The following is an 18,056-nucleotide window of genomic DNA, read 5'->3' as shown; positions in this document are numbered from 1 at the left end:
TCCAGAAAGACATTTTGATCTGCCCCTAGCTGTGGACTGTGGTCAGTGTAAAGGGCAGTTGCCCTTTCTGGCTTTATCCGCCTCCAATGTGGCTGGAAGCAGCCATGTGACCTATTTGTGGCCAATCACATCAAAGGAGGCCGGGGTGGAGAGGGTTGTTGCGCAGCCAGAGAACAAAGCCAAATGCTGAGGCATGCTGTCACCCATATTGCTAAACTTCTGTGCCAACAGCAGCAGCTACCTAGGTGCAAGCTACCGGAGCAAAATGAGCCCATGGATGTTAAGCTCCATTCAACAGAAATTCTTCCTTGTACCCAAATGCATTTCTAATTGATTCGCTCACCAAGCTCAGCTTCTTGAACGGTCTTTCCCATTTATTGCAGCCTTTCTGTTCAATCAAGTGTTCATCATTTCTCACCAGACGATTCGGACATCCTAATTAGCCTCCCTGCTTCCTTCCAGTCCCTTCTATTCCCCATGGGCCCAACAGAGTAATTGCTCTGAAACATAGTGCATGCCCTCTGCTCGAAAACTTTCCTCGGCTCCCAATTACTTGGAGAATAAAAGTCTAAACTTGTTAGTACTAATGATCTGGCCTCAATCTAGTTTTTCTACTCTCATTTGCTGCTGCGCCCCTCGCACACGCGATGCTTTGCGCGATCAAATTACACTTGCAGACGCTCTTGTCCATCTCAGCGTCAGCGCTTGCCTCGTTTGGAGACACTTGCGGGAAATGTGCTTATGGCTCCAAAGCCAGCCTGGGTGCTCCTTCTCCGCAAGGCCTCAGCCCCGTGCTCCTCCTCCCAAAGACCTGGTCCCATGCTCTCCTCCTTGGGAAGGCATCGGTAAGCACCCAGGAGGGCCCTGTCTGGAACTTTACAGCTTGCAGTTTAAGTAACCCTCCACTAGAAAGCCTGACTTTCAGATAAGCTGCACCTCTACCTGTGCTACCTAGCTTCTTGTTGGGATAAAACCCCGGACCAATAAAAAAAAAAAAAAATCAGTTTAAGGGAGAGTTTATTTTCGCTTATAGTTCTTGGTTAAGTCAGTCATGACGGGGCAGGCAGGGTGGCTGGAGCTCGAGGCAGCTGGTCATGTTCAGTCCACAGTGAGGAAGAAGAGGGCAACGAATGCTGCTTCTCAGTCAGCCCTCTTCTCCTTACACGGTCCAGGGAACCGTGCTGACCACAGTTGAGGTGGGTTTCACCTTAACCTAATCAAGTTAAACCTTCACAGCCATACAAAGAGGCCAGCCCAATCTACAATCTCACAGGTGATTCCGGATCCAGTCAAAGTGACAGTCGAAACCTATCATACTACGTAACGTGTAGGGAGACAACTAAATTCTCTTTCCTGTGCTCATCCTGGACTCACACTTCACCGATAAGCAGATATTTCACACCATCACAGGGCGCTTGGGCCCCAGTAGCCAATTCTTGGTCTCATTCACTTCATCATTCCTACCCATTCATAATGCTTGTGTTTTTATTTAAATATTCTAATGCTACTGGGTATGTAGCATAGTGGTAAAGTGTTTGCATATCTAGAATGCACAAAGCCCAAGGTTGAAACCCCAGCACTTCAAGACAAAAAAAAATTAATAAATTTATACACATATTGTGTGTGTGTGTGTGTGTGTGTGTATATACACATATATATGTATACATATACATATTTATATATATATGCATATATATATACACACACACATACATACATAGAGATACATGCATATAACAACTTAAAGGAGATTGAAATAGCCTAATGCATTTTATTCTTGCTTTTTTAAACTTCAGTTTTATTTATTTATTGGAGAGAGAGAAAGAGACATAGAGAGAGAATGGGCACACCAGGGCTTCCAGCCACTGCAAATGAACTCCAGACTCGTGTGCCCTTGTGCATCTGGCTTACATGGGTCCTGGGCAATCAAACTGATGTTTTTTGGCTTTGCATGCAAATGCCTTAATGGCTGAGCCATCTCTCCAGTCCTATTCTTGATATTTTATGCAAATGAATATACTACTAATGAAAGCAAAATATCAAAACCCTGAGCTGAACTCTAATTTACCATCATTTTTAGCCCTTATTGGATATTTTTATGCTTACATTTTAAAGAAGTGGTACAAAATTAGCTAATATATAGGAAATACAAGAATATTGTTGTAATTTAAGGTTAGGACTAATCATGAGGAAATGGAATCTAATTAAAATGAATGAGGCTTGAGGCTGGATGATCACTTGAGCCCAGGAGTTTGGGGCCATCCTAGGCAACAAAATGAAACCCTGTCTCTAAAACACAGAAAAATGATAGAAGGGGGATGGAGAGATGGATCAGTGGTTAAATTAAGGTACTACCTGAAAGGCCTAATGACCCAGGTTTGATTCCCCAGGACTCATGTAAAGCCAGATGCAAGAGTGGCACATGCGTGTGTAGTTTGTTTGCAGCAGCTGGAGGCCCTGGGTGCCCATTCTCTCTCTCCCCTCTCCTTCTCACTCCTTCTCTGTCTCTCCTTGTAAATAAATAAAAAGTATTAAAAAGAGAAAGGAAAAAAAATAGAAGGGAAGAAGGAGGAAGACAACATAAAATTGTTCAATAATCTGAAGGATAAAAATCACAGATCTTTAAAAGTATTGGTTGGATTCAGGTTAGTAAGAATTATTTATCATGGAAAGAATGGGAATGGGGTTGAAAAAGACTCAATGTGTAAGACTGTGTGACTGAGCATGAGCGCTGGAGCGGGCCTGAGTTCAATCCCAAGCACCCACATAAAAAGCAAGGCGTTGGGCTGGAGAGATGGCTTAGCGGTTAAGCGCTTGCCTGTGAAGCCTAAGGACCCCGGTTCGAGGCTCGGTTCCCCAGGTCCCACGTTAGCCAGATGCACAAGGGGGCGCACGCGTCTGGAGTTCGTTTGCAGAGGCTGGAAGCCCTGGCGCGCCCATTCTCTCTCTCTCCCTCTATCTGCCTTTCTCTCTGTGTCTGTCGCTCTCAAATAAATAAATTAATTAATTAATTTAAAAAAAAAAAAGCAAGGCGTTTTCCGGGCTAGGGCTCCTTGGAGTTGCGGGGCGCAGTGTCAACATGCGGAAGGACACCCGCGAGTTTGTGGACCTGCACGTGCTGTGGAAATGCTCCGCGAGCAACCGCATCGTTGGTGCTAAAGGACCACGTGTGCTTGACAAGGTCACCGGCAGGTTTAACGGACAGTTTAAAAACTACACCATCTGTGGGATGTGCAGGATGGGCGAGTCAGATGATGCTACTCTGCAATTAGCAAAGGCTGATGGCATTGTCTCAAAGAGCCTCTGACCTGAGAAAATTGTGGGTGGGGATATTTGTGGAGTATTTGTCATAAATAATCAATGGGAAGCTAAAAAAAAATAATAATAAAAAAAAACAAAAAAGGCTGATTAAGAGAGAATTTCTGGTCTGGAGAAATGGCTTAGCAGTTAAGGCTCTTGCCTACAAAGCCAGAGGATCTGGGTTTGATTCCCTAGTACTTACGTAAAGCCAGATGCAGAAGGTGGTGTATGTATCTGGAGTTCTTTGCAGTGGCTGAAGGCCCTGGTGTGCCCATTTATCCTCTCTCTGTGTGCTTCTTTTTCTCTCAAATAAATACAAATAATATATATACATTAAAATAATAATAATAATAAGGCACGATCACACACACCTGTAACCTCTAGTCCTGTGGGAAGTAGAGACTGAAGAATTACTGGGACTCCCTGATCGGCCAGGGTGACTGAGAATAGCAGCTCCAGTGATACAGGAGGGTTGAGGAGAGGTTCCCCCCAAGTTTATGAACCCCAATTTTGTGTCCTGTTCTGTTTTTAACAAAGAATTGATAAACTAAAAATTCAAAGAGGATGAATTATGAATTACGTTTAGGGAGAATTCACAAATTTGGGTGTTTATTTAAGAGAAATTGGGATCTGGGAAGAAGGCTGGAGCAGGGTCACAAGCCCGTGGGGAGAAGGAGACCCATACTTGTGTGTAAAACACAGCATAGTCCATGAGATTCATTTAAGAAAACTTGAGGGTTTTAAGGAAAGATTGGAATAGAGCCACAGCATGTGGAAGATAGAACTTAGGGTATAAGTTGGGAGGTTTACAAGAAATGCACAGAGCATCTGCCTTGCGCTGCCTCATGGAAGGAAGTTAAGAGGGCAAAGGGTGGGAACGTAAGGAAGAATAGCAGGGGGGAAATATTAAAGCAGAAACAAACGAATCCAGATGAGAAATGAGAGGTAAAGAGAGTTGTATCCTTGGTTAACCCAAGTTTAGAGAAGTGACACAGGTAATAAGCCCAGAGTTAGAGAGAGCACCCATGTGCTAGATCTGGAGTGTAAGAGAAATACACATGTGGTTGATTCAGAGACCAGAGGAAAATCATACATGTAAATAAAGTGAGAAGTTACCCCAAAGTATGAAGCAGAGGCAAGTAGAAAAATTCCCTCAGAGCAAGAAACAGCATTATGCTCTGCCCTCCTTCCCACCCAGCCAGGCTAGATACGGGGATCTTCACGTGTATCCCTGTGGTCAGAGTGAGGAGAGGCAGGCAGCGAGCGGGGCGGTAAGAAGAGAGTCGCTTTATAATATAGAAAATGCAGCCAGATGTGGTGGCGCATGCCTTTAATCCCAGCATTCGGGGGACAGATGTAGGAGGATCTCCAAGAATTTGAGGCCATCCTGAGACTACATAGTGAATACCAGGTCAGCCTGAGCTAGAGTGAGAGCCTACTTCTGAGAGAAAAAAAGAAAAAAAAAAAAAAAGGCATTTATTCCACCAGATTCAAGTATGCAAGGGAAAGACCCAGTTGGTTTGTAGATTTGGAGGGTGGACACCTGGGCTGTCTATCTAGGTAGCCTGCTAGACTGGGCAGCAGGGTGCGCTGAGGCTCAGTCCTGATCAGACACAAGCTCCGCTCCTGCCAAAAGTTCCATGCTTGTGTCAAGGTGAGGTGACATGCAGGGTGGCATCTCCTGGCTCTGGGCCTCAATTTCCAATGGAAACTTCCTACAAGAAGCTAGCTTTTCCTAGTCTCCATCACCAGGACCAATGAGAGGCTCTGTCTCTCAGAATGTTAACAGTGACAGAGGAGAGTACCTGACAGCTCTCCTTTGGCCTCCACATGTGTGCATCTCATGCATGTAACATACACACTACACGTAGGAAAAAAGTGAGGGAAAAAAGAATAAATAAGTAAAAGAATGAGGACTGGTGTTCTTTATTTCTTTGGTGTGTGTGGGTTCGCGTATAGGGACGTGGCTGTGAGTGGGCCAGGGCACACATCCGGAGGTCACGGCACAACTCTGAGTGTTGGTCCCTGCTTTCCACCAGGGCTGAGGTGGGGTTTCTCTGTGTTTTCCAGGCAAGCTGGCCTGCAAGGTGACTAGAAATTCTCCTGTCTCCTCACCACAGGGGTTAGATACACCTGCCACCATAACATCTGGCCTTTACATGGGCTCCAGAGACCTGAAGTCATGCTTGCCCTACATACAAGTGAGGTATACACACACACACACACACAGAGGTATCTTCCCAGCACTCACTGATGTTCTCGCTCTCTCTTATGAGAAATGTTTAGAAGTTGCATATCATGAGGTCAGCATCACAATTTTCTGCATAATCTCCATTAACAACCATTTCATCCAGAATATTAAATTCTAAGAAGATGAAAAAGTATAAATTAGGTAAAAATTACATTTGATAATGGCTTTTTTTGGTCTTTATTCAATGTTTAATCTACCCTTAAAATGTTTTAAATGGTCTTGTACTTATTCTAGAACACTTTGTGATAAAATAAACCATAATTACAGATTGTCTAATGTGCTTATGCCTGCATAAGCAGAGTCCCTCACATAGCTTGTTGGTCTGAAGCTTGGCATCTATAGGCATAGTAAAAAAGGAGATGTTAATTAATTGGGCTCCAAGAGAACAAGGACTTGCTGATCAAATAAGTTTAGGAATGCCGCCTAGTAAATCCTGTTGTGGAGATTCAAAATGCACATTAGCATATTAAAGGCTATGAAAACACCCATAGAAAATCCATTTAATTTTGTTCCGTGCTAAAACACACATTTATTTATAATGAGAAAGATGATTTGATTTTACCTCACACAGCTATTAAGGACTACTTTCCAGCAAAAGAAGACAAAACCATAAACAATTTTCCTTTTATCTGCTTTAGGAAGAATTCCATGATGGATTTCACGGGAAAAAAAAAAGTGTTATAAATTTTGGATTTGCTGTTTGACTCGCATTGAGTTAGGTAGAAAGACTCACAATAATTTCAATTAATTGATCTAATGAAAGCAATGTCAAGTATCTTTGAGGGAGAAACAGGAACAAGACAACTTTTTACAGGCAGTTAGCTAGGGACAGAAGCCCAAAGAAAACATGGAAGTCACCTTTCTTTTCTTTTCTTTTTTTTAAAAATTATTTATTTATTTATTTGAGAGTGACAGACACAGAGAGAAAGACAGATAGAGGGAGAGAGAGAGAATGGGCACGCCAGGGCTTCCAGCCTCTGCAAACGAACTCCAGACGCGTGCGCCCCCTTGTGCATCTGGCTAACGTGGGACCTGGGGAACTGAGCCTCGAACCGGGGTCCTTAGGCTTCACAGGCAAGCGCTTAACCGCTAAGCCATCTCTCCAGCCCCACCTTTCTTTTCTTGTCCTGACTAGACTAAAACCGGCAACTGATACAGTCTCATCCAAGATGGCTGCAAGCAACTCCTTACCCACAGTACTTCCTGTGTTTAGCACACCTGTGGGCTGAACCCCCCCAGTCACCAGCCAATTGGGTCTCTTCCTTACACACCTGAGCCTGATGAGAATGCTCATCCTAACTGGATGTTTAATCCATAAATAGGCCTGGAACTTGTATGTAACTCCCCCACCCACCCCCCTCTCCCCTCTGCATTTTTCTGGCTTCTGGATCTCTGCATTCTTGCCTTGATCAGCTCTCTCCTTCCCAGCCAGGGAGGAATTTCTACTCTGCTGATGGGATGAGTTTTTCTACGGTGTGTCTTGTTCTGGGTGCTCTTTGCCTAACTACGTGTGTTACATCTTGGCTCTCTTCACTGTCCTGCTCTTTGCTTCCTGACCCCCCTTATTTGTAAACCGTGTCCCTCTTGCCAGTGGGGAAGAGGGAGTGTTCTTCATGTCTGAGCACTTTCCTGCCTTCTTTTGGGGTGCTTCCTCACAACCTCTGAGTCTCTCTCTCTTAACCCTCTTATGGGGGGAGGCTGTCTTTTGACTTGGGTTCTCTTGTTTTGCAGTCCATATGCATAGGGCTCTGAGGGGTATGGGAAGAGTTCTTGAACTCCAAACCCTGGGTTTTGTCTGTTTTTAAAAAAGAATTGAAATAAACAGACTGAGAAGGATAGATTATAAACCATTACATTTATTCAGGGGAGACTAAATCAAGGCAGAGGGCTGGATACACCCACGTGGCCTGAGAGCCAGTGTGGGAAGCTGAGCTTGGACTTAAAGGGGAACTTGAGGGTTTTTTGTTTGTTTGTTTGTTTTGTTTTTTTCTGGGATATTATAAACGACCAGAGCTTTAAAAAGAAAAACAAAAATTAATAGGTAGTAAGAGAGTGAATTAAAAAATATCTCTCTTCTCACTCTCAGCCAGGCTGCCAAAGTGGGAAGGACATGGTCTTTTACGCATACTGGGACCCCCAAGGTTCAGGTGTGGAGAGCTGCTCAGCCATGAAGAGGAGAGATTAGAAAATTGCCCCCTCTCCCCCTTCCTGCGTCTGTTTATACTTTTATTGTTGCGATGGGCTTCCCTCTCAGGCTCAGATGAGTCCGAGAGAGAGCTGGCCTGTCTGGAACTTGAGGCTGGCTCACGAAGCGGAGTTCTACTGACCCTGCAGTGTCTGGCACTCTGTCCCCTAAGCTAAACCCGACGGAAGCTGGGAAAGGCTCAGGCACTCTCAAAATCTGCCGGGCAGCTATTTAAATGCATGTATATAAAGTCTCTTAGTTCCCTTAGCATGCTGTTTTCAAAGGTTTGTCCTTGTGGTAGCATGTGTCAGAATTTCATTCCTTCTAAAACCTGCGTAATACTGTCATTCATTCTATATATATGCCCCATTATGTTTATTCATATATCTGTTAAGGGACACAGGGGTTGTTTCTGCCCCTTCACTATTATGATGGATAGGAAGAGAAATATTTTTCCCTTGTTTATTCTAGTGTCAGTGGAATATAACACTCACTTCAAAGTGAATAAACAATAATGTATTCTGAAGCCAAATATGAGTGTCCATATGCCAGGAACACAGATTCAGGTTCCTCCAAATTCCTGTATAACAATGTCTTGACAATTTCATGAAGGTTTTATAGTTACAGAATGAGTGCGTCACAGACTTTCTGGCTACCACACACATACACAAGTATCTGTGCACACATATGCCCACTTACATATGAATTCATATACACACATGCTTGCATACATACATGCATGCATATACATGATTTTAAAAATATATATTGATAACTTTCCTAATGGGTATGAAGTGGTATTATATTATAGTTTTTTTTTAATTTTTATTTATTTATTTATTTGAGAGCGACAGACACAGAGAGAAAGACAGATAGAGGAAGAGAGAGAATGGGTGCACCAGGGCTTCCAGCCTCTGCAAACTAACTCCAGATGCGTACGCCCCCTTGTGCATCTGGCTAACATGGGACCTGGGGAACCGAGCCTCAAACCGGGGTCCTTAAGCTTCACAGGCAAGCGCTAAGCCATCTCTCCAGCCCTTTTTTTTTTTTTTTTAGGTAGGATCTCACTGTAGCCCAGGCTGACTTGAAATTCACCATGTATTCTCAGGCTGGCCTTGAACTCACAGCCATCCTACTACCACCTCTGCCTTTCAAGTGCTGGGATGAAAGATGTGTGCCACCATGCCTGGCTATATTGTGGTTTTTTTTAAATTGGTTTTACGAGGTAGGGTTTCACCCTAATCCAGGCTGACCTGGAATTCACTATGTAGTCTTGGGGTGGCCTTGACCTCACAGTGATCCTTCCACCTCTGCTTCCTGGGTGCTGGGATTAAAGGTGTGTACCACCATGCCTGGCTTATATTATAGTTTTGATTTGCATTTTCTGGTCATAGTGAACATCTTTTCATGTACTTATTAGCCCTCATTATATTTTTCTTGCCAATTTTCAAATGTCACTCATCTTTTTATGCATACAAGGTGGATTATTTTCCTTGTTTTCTTTTTTGAGGCAATCCCAACAGACTGCCTTTTTTTTTTTTAATGAGAGAGAGAGAGAGAGAGAGAGAGAGTTGGTGTGCCAGAGCCTCCAGCCACCACGATCCAACTCCAGACACGTGTGCTCCCTTGTGCGCATGTGCGATCTTGTACACTTGTGTCACTGTGCGTCTGGCTTATGTGGGACCTGGAGAGTCGAACATGAGTCCTTAGGCTTTGTAGGCAAGTGCCTTAACTGCTAAGCCATCTCTCCAGCCCTGGTAGACATTTTTCTTCAGACTATAAGTAAACATCTTAGCATGTAAACTTTCACTGATCATATAATACACTTTAAGATATATTTTGACAGAAACAGTAAGAAAATAATTTTTGCATATTTTTTTCCCTTTTCTCTTTCAGTTCCCCTCTGACCTTTTACATACTGATTAGCAGAGTTCTTTGAAGAGCTGATGAAAAAGAAGGTAAGAAAATAATTTCATGGTTATCCTGGATTATTCCTTTTCTTAAAGCCTCTCATGTGATATCTTTTTAAAAGCTTAAAATACTTTAACATGTTCATCTAATCAGCAGAATTAGCCCATTTTTTCTGTTTAATGACCTTCTAAAACTCCTGTCAGGAAGAATTGTGAGGGATATAGAGGTGAGCGGGAATAGTGGGTTTCTTTTCATTAGAAGTTAGACCTCGTGTAGCTTGCCCGGCAAACTGATCTGATTCTATTGGGATGTTCTCTTGCACTGTCCTTGACTGACTTATTCTACAACTCAAGAAGAAATTAAAAAAAAAAAAATGCAAATGCATTTTTTCAGGATGATTCAGTTGACTTCCTTTCTGTAGAAAAGATGAGACCCACCATTATAGCATTATATTTTAGTACTTACAGCACGTAATTTGTTGTTGTAATTGATGTTGTTTTCCGAGATAGGATATCACTATAGGCGGACCTGGAACTCACTCTGTAGCTTCATTCTGGCCTCAAACTCATAGCGATCCTCCTACCTCTGCCTCCTGCGTGCTGGGATTAGAGATGGACCACCAGGCCCCAGCTAGTATGTACTTTGCATCTGTTAGTAAATTCACACGAGTATCCCCAATTGCCTATGTCTATCTGTTTCTATTCTTTTTTGAACATGTTGTAATATCTTTTTGGCTCTCCCATTAAAGAGCTAAATACATTATTTAACATGTATGTTCATTTGATATTTCTACTTTGCTGCTTTAAAACCAACAACAGCCTTATTAACCTCAATAGTGACTGTGTACTGAGTTGTCATGTCTTTTCAGGTCAACTTCTACTGCAAGCCTAACTTTGCTTATGAACAAATTCAGTTTTTTTTTCTAATTATTAAGAAATCCAACATTAGATTTGGCCTACTGGCTTCTTTTTAATTTTTTGACTTCTTTTTCTTATTTTTTTATTTATTTACTTGAGAGTGACAGACAGAGAGAGAGAGAAAGAAGCACAGAGAGAGAGAGAGAGAGAGAGAGAGAGAGAGCGTGCCAGGGCTTCTAGCCACTGCAAATGAACTCCAGACACGTGTGGCCCCTTGTGCATCTGGGTAACGTGGGTCCTGGGGAATCGAGCCTTGAACCGGGATCCTCAGGCTTCACAGGCAAGTGCTTAACCACTAAGCCATCTCTCCAGCCCCATTTTTTGGCTTCCTAATAACACATATGCTTTTGAATTTGAAAAATCGTAACTTAATGTTTTTTTTCGTTTTCATGCTTCTAATTGCTTATTCAATCTAAGACTAATTTATTTATTTATTTTTACTTTTTAGGAGACCCCTGGGCTGGCAGATTAAGGAACTGTTACAGGCATAGTACATTTGATTTTAAGCACTGGATTTATCCTCATCTGATAGTTCCTGTGTAATTGGGTAAGTGCAAACTGGGTGAGACTTTAATTAGTGTTAGCTCTCTGTGCTTGAATATTTTCTAGTGACTATTATGCTTATTGTGGGGATGGTTTAAATGAATTTTTGTTGAATACATGCTATTTGTCAGCTATTTTTATTGCATTACTTAATTTGTGAAATATTTTCATATGTGCTCAAGGACCATTAAGACCAGTGAATAATTATTACAGAGAAAGTCATTTTACTGAATGTGATGTCGTTAGAACTTCTTGAAGACAGAATAGCATGTTTCATGAGGCAGAATGTAGTAGAAGGGTTAAGAACATCAGGCTTAGTCTCAGACAGAGCTGTTTGTTTTCCAGGTTCAACATATACCCAGTTAATGAGCTTGGGAGAGCATCTCAGTTTTGTGCTCTGTAAAACTAAGATGATAATAATACCTACTTTATAGTCTTTGTGACGAGTCAAGGAGATATTTTTAATATTAATTTAATTTATTTATTTGAGGGAAAGAGAGAATGGGCACAACAGTGCCTCCAGCCACTGCGAGCAAACTTCAGATGCATGTGCCACCTTGTGCATCTGCTGTATGTGGGTCCTGGCGAATGGAACCTCGGTCCTTTGGTTTTGCAGGTAAGCACCTTAACCACTAAGCCATCCCTGCAGCCTGGAGATAATATTTTAAAATATTTTAAGCTCGGTGGCTCATGCCTACGATACCAGTACTCAGGAGACTGAGGATTGCTGTGAGTGGAGGTCAACCTGGGCTAGAGGGAGGTGCTGCCTCAATAAAACATGAACAAAAGCCAACAAACAAACAAACAAGAATCCATTGCAATATTTTAGCGCAGAATCTGGCATACAGTAAGTCTTCCACAACAGGCAGCTTTATAAAATACTAACTTGTTATTTTTGTCTCTGGTTCAGGGACACTGAGAAATACAGCAAGATCACTTCAGCATAACTCAGCCTGGATCTGCTAATCCTTAGTGAATACACAAACTTGAGTAAAAATGAATGTCTGTTTTTGTAAGCCACTGGGTTTTGGAGTGGCTTGTTACATAGCAGTAGCTGACCAATATATCAGTTTCTCTTGGCTCTAATGGTCTATAATCCTGTGGGAGTATATGTACCTGTTGCCTCTCTTATTTAGAAGCTGAATTACAAGCTCTTTTCAACCATGAAGTGGAGAGTAAAACATATCTGTTCTCATCATGGATGCTTGCCTGAGTTTCCATTTACTATAAAATTGCTACCTTAAGAAGCCATGCATGATTACTGATCATCTCTCTCATTTCTTTTACAGTCCTTCTACAGTTTATAGACTAGTCTTTGGAAAGAAGGTCAGCCGTTTTCTTGCTTATTACCCTACAAAGCCAAACTCCCTATCACAAATATACTATAACTTTTCAATTCACTTAAAAAAGAACTGTTTGTTTTTTTCAAAATTATTGAAACATATATCCTTATGCATTTAAATATGAACTCTTATGAGCTGTTCTGGCTGATGTTACTGGAAGTGAAGGTACAATCTTTGTGGAACTCCAGTAGCCTCATTTATATCTTCAGACATCTAAGAATCCTCAGTGTATTTAAATTTTTATTTATGCTCATGGATAATCTTGGTGTGTCATATCCTGCCTACTTTGAGGTTTGAGGGGTGCCAGGGATGGAATCCAAGGCTGGGCATACACTAGGTGTCTTCTCTGTGACTGAGGTACATACTGTATTGCTTTTCTCTTTTCTGTGACCAAATACCTGAGAAGAAGCCACATAATAGAGGAAAATCTTACTTTTACACTACAGTTTAAGAAGGGACATCATCCACCATGGTGGGGAAGGTGTGGACAGAGGAGCATGAGGCAGGTGGTCACATTGTGTCCTCAGTCAGGAAGCAGAGAGGGAGAAATGCTGGTATTGTACTCGCTTTCTCCTTTTTTTTTTTTTTTTTTTTTTTTTTTGAGGTAGGGTCTCACTCTAGCTCAGGCTGACCTGGAATTCACTATGTAGTCTCAGGGTGGCCTTGAACTCACGGTGATCCTCCTACTTCTGCCTCCAGAGTACTGGGATTAAAGGCGTGCACCACCACCATGCCCGGTCTTGCTTTTTCCTTTTATTCAGTGCAGGATCTCAGTCTTCGTAAACTTCAAGCGCTGTCTCAAACATTTAGGATGGGTCTTCTCACTTCGGTTAACCTAATCTAAAAACTCCTTCACACATGCACCCAGAGGTTTGTCTCCTAGGTAATTCTAGAGCCGGTCATGTTGACAATCATTGTTAACGTGCCCAATCTACTCTGAATATTTGAATCTAAGTTAAGTATGAGTAAAATTTATATAGCAACTCTAGTGTACCTGGGACTGATAACTCAAATTATTGTGTCCCTTCTTTTATTTGTTTAACTAAAAAACTTGGGCTGGAGGGATGGCTTAGCACTTAAGGCATTTGCCTGCAAAGCCAAAGGACCCACATTAGTCAGATGCACAAGAGCACACATGAGTCTGGAGTTCATTTGCATTGACTGGAGGCCCTGGCATGCCTCTCTCTCTTTCTCTCTCTCTCTCTCTTTCCCTGTCAAATAAATAAATAAATAAAAATAAAATATTAAAAAAAACCCTTATCTCCTCCACAGTCATTAACTAGAACAATGAAAGAAGATAAAACTCAAATCATTCAGCTTTATTTTATATTTGTGGTGAAAGTGATCAATGTATTTTCAATATAACTTTAAATGAACTATGAGTTATGTTAGTAGTGCATTCTTCAATTCCATGCTAGCATAATCATGTTTAGGATCTATTTACAAAGTTTAAGTACGTATTAAAGTTTAATTGAATAACTGACTACTTAACTAAATTCTTCCTTTTCTTTTTCTAAACAGGTTTTAAGTTTGGTGGAACAGCAAATTATTGAGATTGTGAAGTGCTTATAAAGGTTTTACTATTCATAATCTAAGACTTCCTCATAAATTATTAATACACAAATTAAAATTAATCCTTTAGACAAAATAACAAGTTAGTACTGATTATTACACACATAGTTCTGATACTAACCACTTGTGCTGTGTTGGGCAGCATGTTATGTATTAGTTAGTGTGAATGGATGGTAATCGAGGGACCTACTTATCATGTCTTCCCTTGGCCCCGCTCTCTCTGTTCACTATGCTGGACCACTAACAGCCAGGGCTCATCTATCCTAGTCCTGACCCACTATGGCTGGCAGGAATATAGGTCAGGTCTCTCTTGTAATGTAAAAGGACTCCAGTATATTTAAGAAGAAAACGCAACTATTGGCGAAGGTTAAGAATGCCCATAGGGGGCTGGAGAGATGTCTTAGTGGTTAAGTGCTTGCTTGTGAAGCCTGAGGACCCTGGTTTGAGGCTCAATTCCCCAGGACCCACGTTAGCCAGATGCACAAGGGGGTGCACGCATCTGGAGTTCGTTTGCAGTGGCTGGAGGCCCAGGCAAGCCCATTCTCAATCTCTCTCTTTCTCTCTCTGTCACTCTCAAATTAAAAAAAAAAAAAAAAAAAGAATGCCCATAGGAACCAATGAGAAGACTTGCAGAACTGGGGTTAGACGCAAACTGAGCAATAATCTTGAGAAGCTGTAACCCAGGAGAGCTGAAGTCACTGTAGAACTGGGTGAGGAGGGAACAGCGGCCTAACAGCACACAAGTCTTTACATAGTATTTTCGTTTGCTTAGATTAGCTCAAATCAACTGTTTGTGTTTTTTTTTTTTTTTTTCTTTTTTTGGTTTGTGATGGTAGGGTCTCACTTTAGCCAAGGTGGACCTGGAATTCACTATGTAGTCTCAGTGTGGCCTCAAACTCGTGGCAATCCTCCTCCTCTGCCTCCCAAGTGCTGGGATTAAAGGCATGTGCTGCCATGACCGACTCAAATTGCTTTGTATTTGATAATATTAGCTAATATACTTTTTGAATTTCATTATTCTTTCATACACATGTGTTATATGTATCTAAGAGAAAAAATGTAAAAATAGAGACAGAAAGAAGCAGAACTCCTCACAGTTCATTGATAAAATCTCCAATTAATGGTTATCACATTTTTACCTTGAGAACAAAAAATTCAGTATAATAGTCTGGTCTTTTACCAAGTTCTCTACAAAGTGTGTATGTGTGTGTGTGTGTGTGTGTGTGTGTGTGTATGAAAAAAAATTCTTCTCAGGGAAGGGAGGGTATTACCATGGGATTTTTTTTTTAATAATTATGGAAGATGTTAATAAAAATTGAGAAAAAATAAAAAATAAAACAAAATTACAATTAAAAAAGAAAAAATTTCTTCCATGAAGTTCTATCTCATTTATGTTCTTACAAATATTTACTTATGAGAGAGGAGATGAGGAGAGAATGATCACACCAAGGCCTCTGCTGCTGAAAATGAACACATGAGCCATTCTTGCATCTGGCCTTACATGTGTACTGGAGAATTGACTCTAGCAGTCAGGCTTTGCAAGCAAGCACCTTTAACTACTGAGCAACCTCTCTAGCCCTCTATTTCATTTAAATGACTTATTTCCTCTTAGAGAATAAAATAGTCTCTGTGGTTTAAGACAATTCTTGCAGACAGGTAGCAAATTCTCACCTAAGACTTTCCTCCCACAGCATGAATGTTAGTAGGTTGTTTAAGTATATGCCATGATTTTTCTGCATTGGTATGCCTGGAATGATCAAGTACTTCTTGACATATGAATTGGAAAGTGAAAAAATATATTAAAGCTTAATCATTATATACATATATATATGTATATATATAATATATCCCCTCTCAGTTAAGAGCCAGGTGTGGTGGTGAAAATCTATAATCCCTGCACTCAGGAGGCAGAGGTAGGAGGATCACTGTGAGTTCAAGGCCAGCCTGGAACTACAGAGTGAGTGCCACATCAGCCTGGGCTAGAGTCAGACACTACCTCAAGAAAACAAACAAACAAAGAAAGAACCCTCTGTTAAACTTGGTGTGGTGGCACATGACTTTAATTCCAGCACTTGGAATGCTGAAATAGGAGGATTGCTGTGAGTTCTAGGTTATCCTGGGCTATAGAGTGCATTCCAGGTCTGCCTGAACTACAGGAGACCCTAGCTAAAAAAATAAATAAATAAAAATAAAGACTTGGTCAGGCATGTTGGCACACGCTTTTAATCCCAGCACTGGGGTGACAGAGGTAGAAGGATCGCTGAGAGTTCGATTCCACCCTGAGACTGCATAGTTAATTACAGGTCAGCCTGAGCTAGAGCAAGATCCTATCTTGAAAAACCAAAAAAGGGCTAGAGAGATGGCTTGGTGATTAAAGCATTTGCTTGCAAAGCCAAAGGACCTCGGTTCGATTCCCCAGGACCCATGTTAGCCAGATACACCAGGGTTGCATGCTTCTGGAGTTCATTTGCAGTGGCTGGAGGTCCTGGGGCTCCCATTCTCTCTCTCTATCTCTCCCTCTTTCTCTGTCAAATAAATAAATAAAAATAAAATATTTTAAAAATATATGTAGCAATTCTCAATTCATGTTAGTTTGTGTTTCTATGGCACTTATCTTTTTTTTAAATATTTTTTTAAATATTTTTTTTAATTTTATTTATTTATTTGAGAGCGACAGACACAGAGAGAAAGACAGGTAGAGGGAGAGAGAGAGAATGGGCGCGCCAGGGCTTCCAGCCTCTGCAAACGAACTCCAGACGCGTGTGCCCCCTTGTGCATCTGGCTAACGTGGGACCTGGGGAACCGAGCCTCGAACCGGGGTCCTTAGGCTTCACAGGCAAGCGCTTAACCGCTATGCCATCTCTCCAGCCCGTATTTATCTTTTTTTAATAATGCTGGTGATCATACAAATTAGTGAATAATTTTATTATGCCCTTTGTCCTTTAAAAAATCTTTCATTGTGTATATTCATCATAGATGGTACTACATTGTACATTGAGAATAATCTCATACTATTTTACTCTCCACTTAACCTTTGGCATCTTTTTAGTTTCCTTTGTTTCCTGTGACATTTTCACTTCTACTTTTTGCCGTTTCTCTTTTTTTAAAAGTTTTAAAAAATATTTATTCTACCACACCTTCCAAGGCTCAGGGTGTAATGTGGAAGAGGTGCCAGAAAGAATGTAAGAGCCAAAGGAAGGGTAGGATTCCTTACAATGTGCTTCCTCCAGACATAAAATGGCCTGGATATCCATGACCTCCAAGTGCCTGACACTACCTACACAAGACCATCATAAGAGGAGGAAAAGATCATGACATCAAAATAAGAGAGAGACTGATTGAGAAAGGGAGGGGATATGATGGAGAATGGAGTTTCAAAGGGAAAAGTGGGGGGGGGGGAGGGTATTACCATGGGATTTTTTTTTATAATCATAGAAATTGTTAATAAAAATGTTGAAAAAAATATTTATTTATATATGCAAGAGACAGAAAGACAGAGAGAGAGAATAGGCACTCCAGGGCTTCCAACCACTGCAAACAAATTCCAATGCATGTGTACCACCTTGTGGATCTGGCTTACATGGATCTTGGGGAATCAAACCTGGGTCCTTTGGCTTTGCAGGCAAGCGCCTTAACCACTAAGCCATCCCTCCAGCCCAACTTCTACTTTCTATATGGCATGATTTTATGTATCTCGATATAAAACCTAAGCCAGGCATGGTAGTGCATGATTTTATTCCAAGCACTCTGGAGGCAGAGGTAGGAGGATCACCGTAAGTTCGAGGTCAACCTGAGATACATAGTGAATTCCAAGCCAGGCTGGGCTACAGCAAGACCCTCCTTTGAAAAAAAACTTAACAAAATCTAGAAATCACAAATGAGAGAAGACATGGTATTTATCTTTTTAAGACTAGTTTAATTGGCTTAATATGATCATCTTTAGTTGTATCCATTTCTTTGCAAATGTTCTTTGTTGGTGAAAAAAAAAACCATTGTGCATATATACCTCATTATTTTTAATTTGAAAAAAAATG

General features: G+C 41.2%; 1 protein-coding gene across 1 annotated transcript; it reads left to right on the top strand.

Moving 5' to 3' along the window:
- The first annotated feature begins 3,079 nt into the window (after window positions 1–3,079).
- On the top strand, window positions 3,080–3,307 carry LOC101611547 (40S ribosomal protein S21-like). The gene has a single exon (XM_045135526.1). The coding sequence runs from the start codon at window positions 3,080–3,082 to the stop codon at window positions 3,305–3,307; it is 228 nt and encodes a 75-aa protein (XP_044991461.1).
- Window positions 3,308–18,056: the final 14,749 nt, after the last annotated feature.

The sequence above is a fragment of the Jaculus jaculus genome, chromosome 16, assembly GCF_020740685.1.
Source record: "Jaculus jaculus isolate mJacJac1 chromosome 16, mJacJac1.mat.Y.cur, whole genome shotgun sequence".
Classification (NCBI taxonomy): Eukaryota; Metazoa; Chordata; class Mammalia; order Rodentia; family Dipodidae; genus Jaculus; species Jaculus jaculus.
This window is presented reverse-complemented; position numbering and strand designations above follow the sequence as displayed.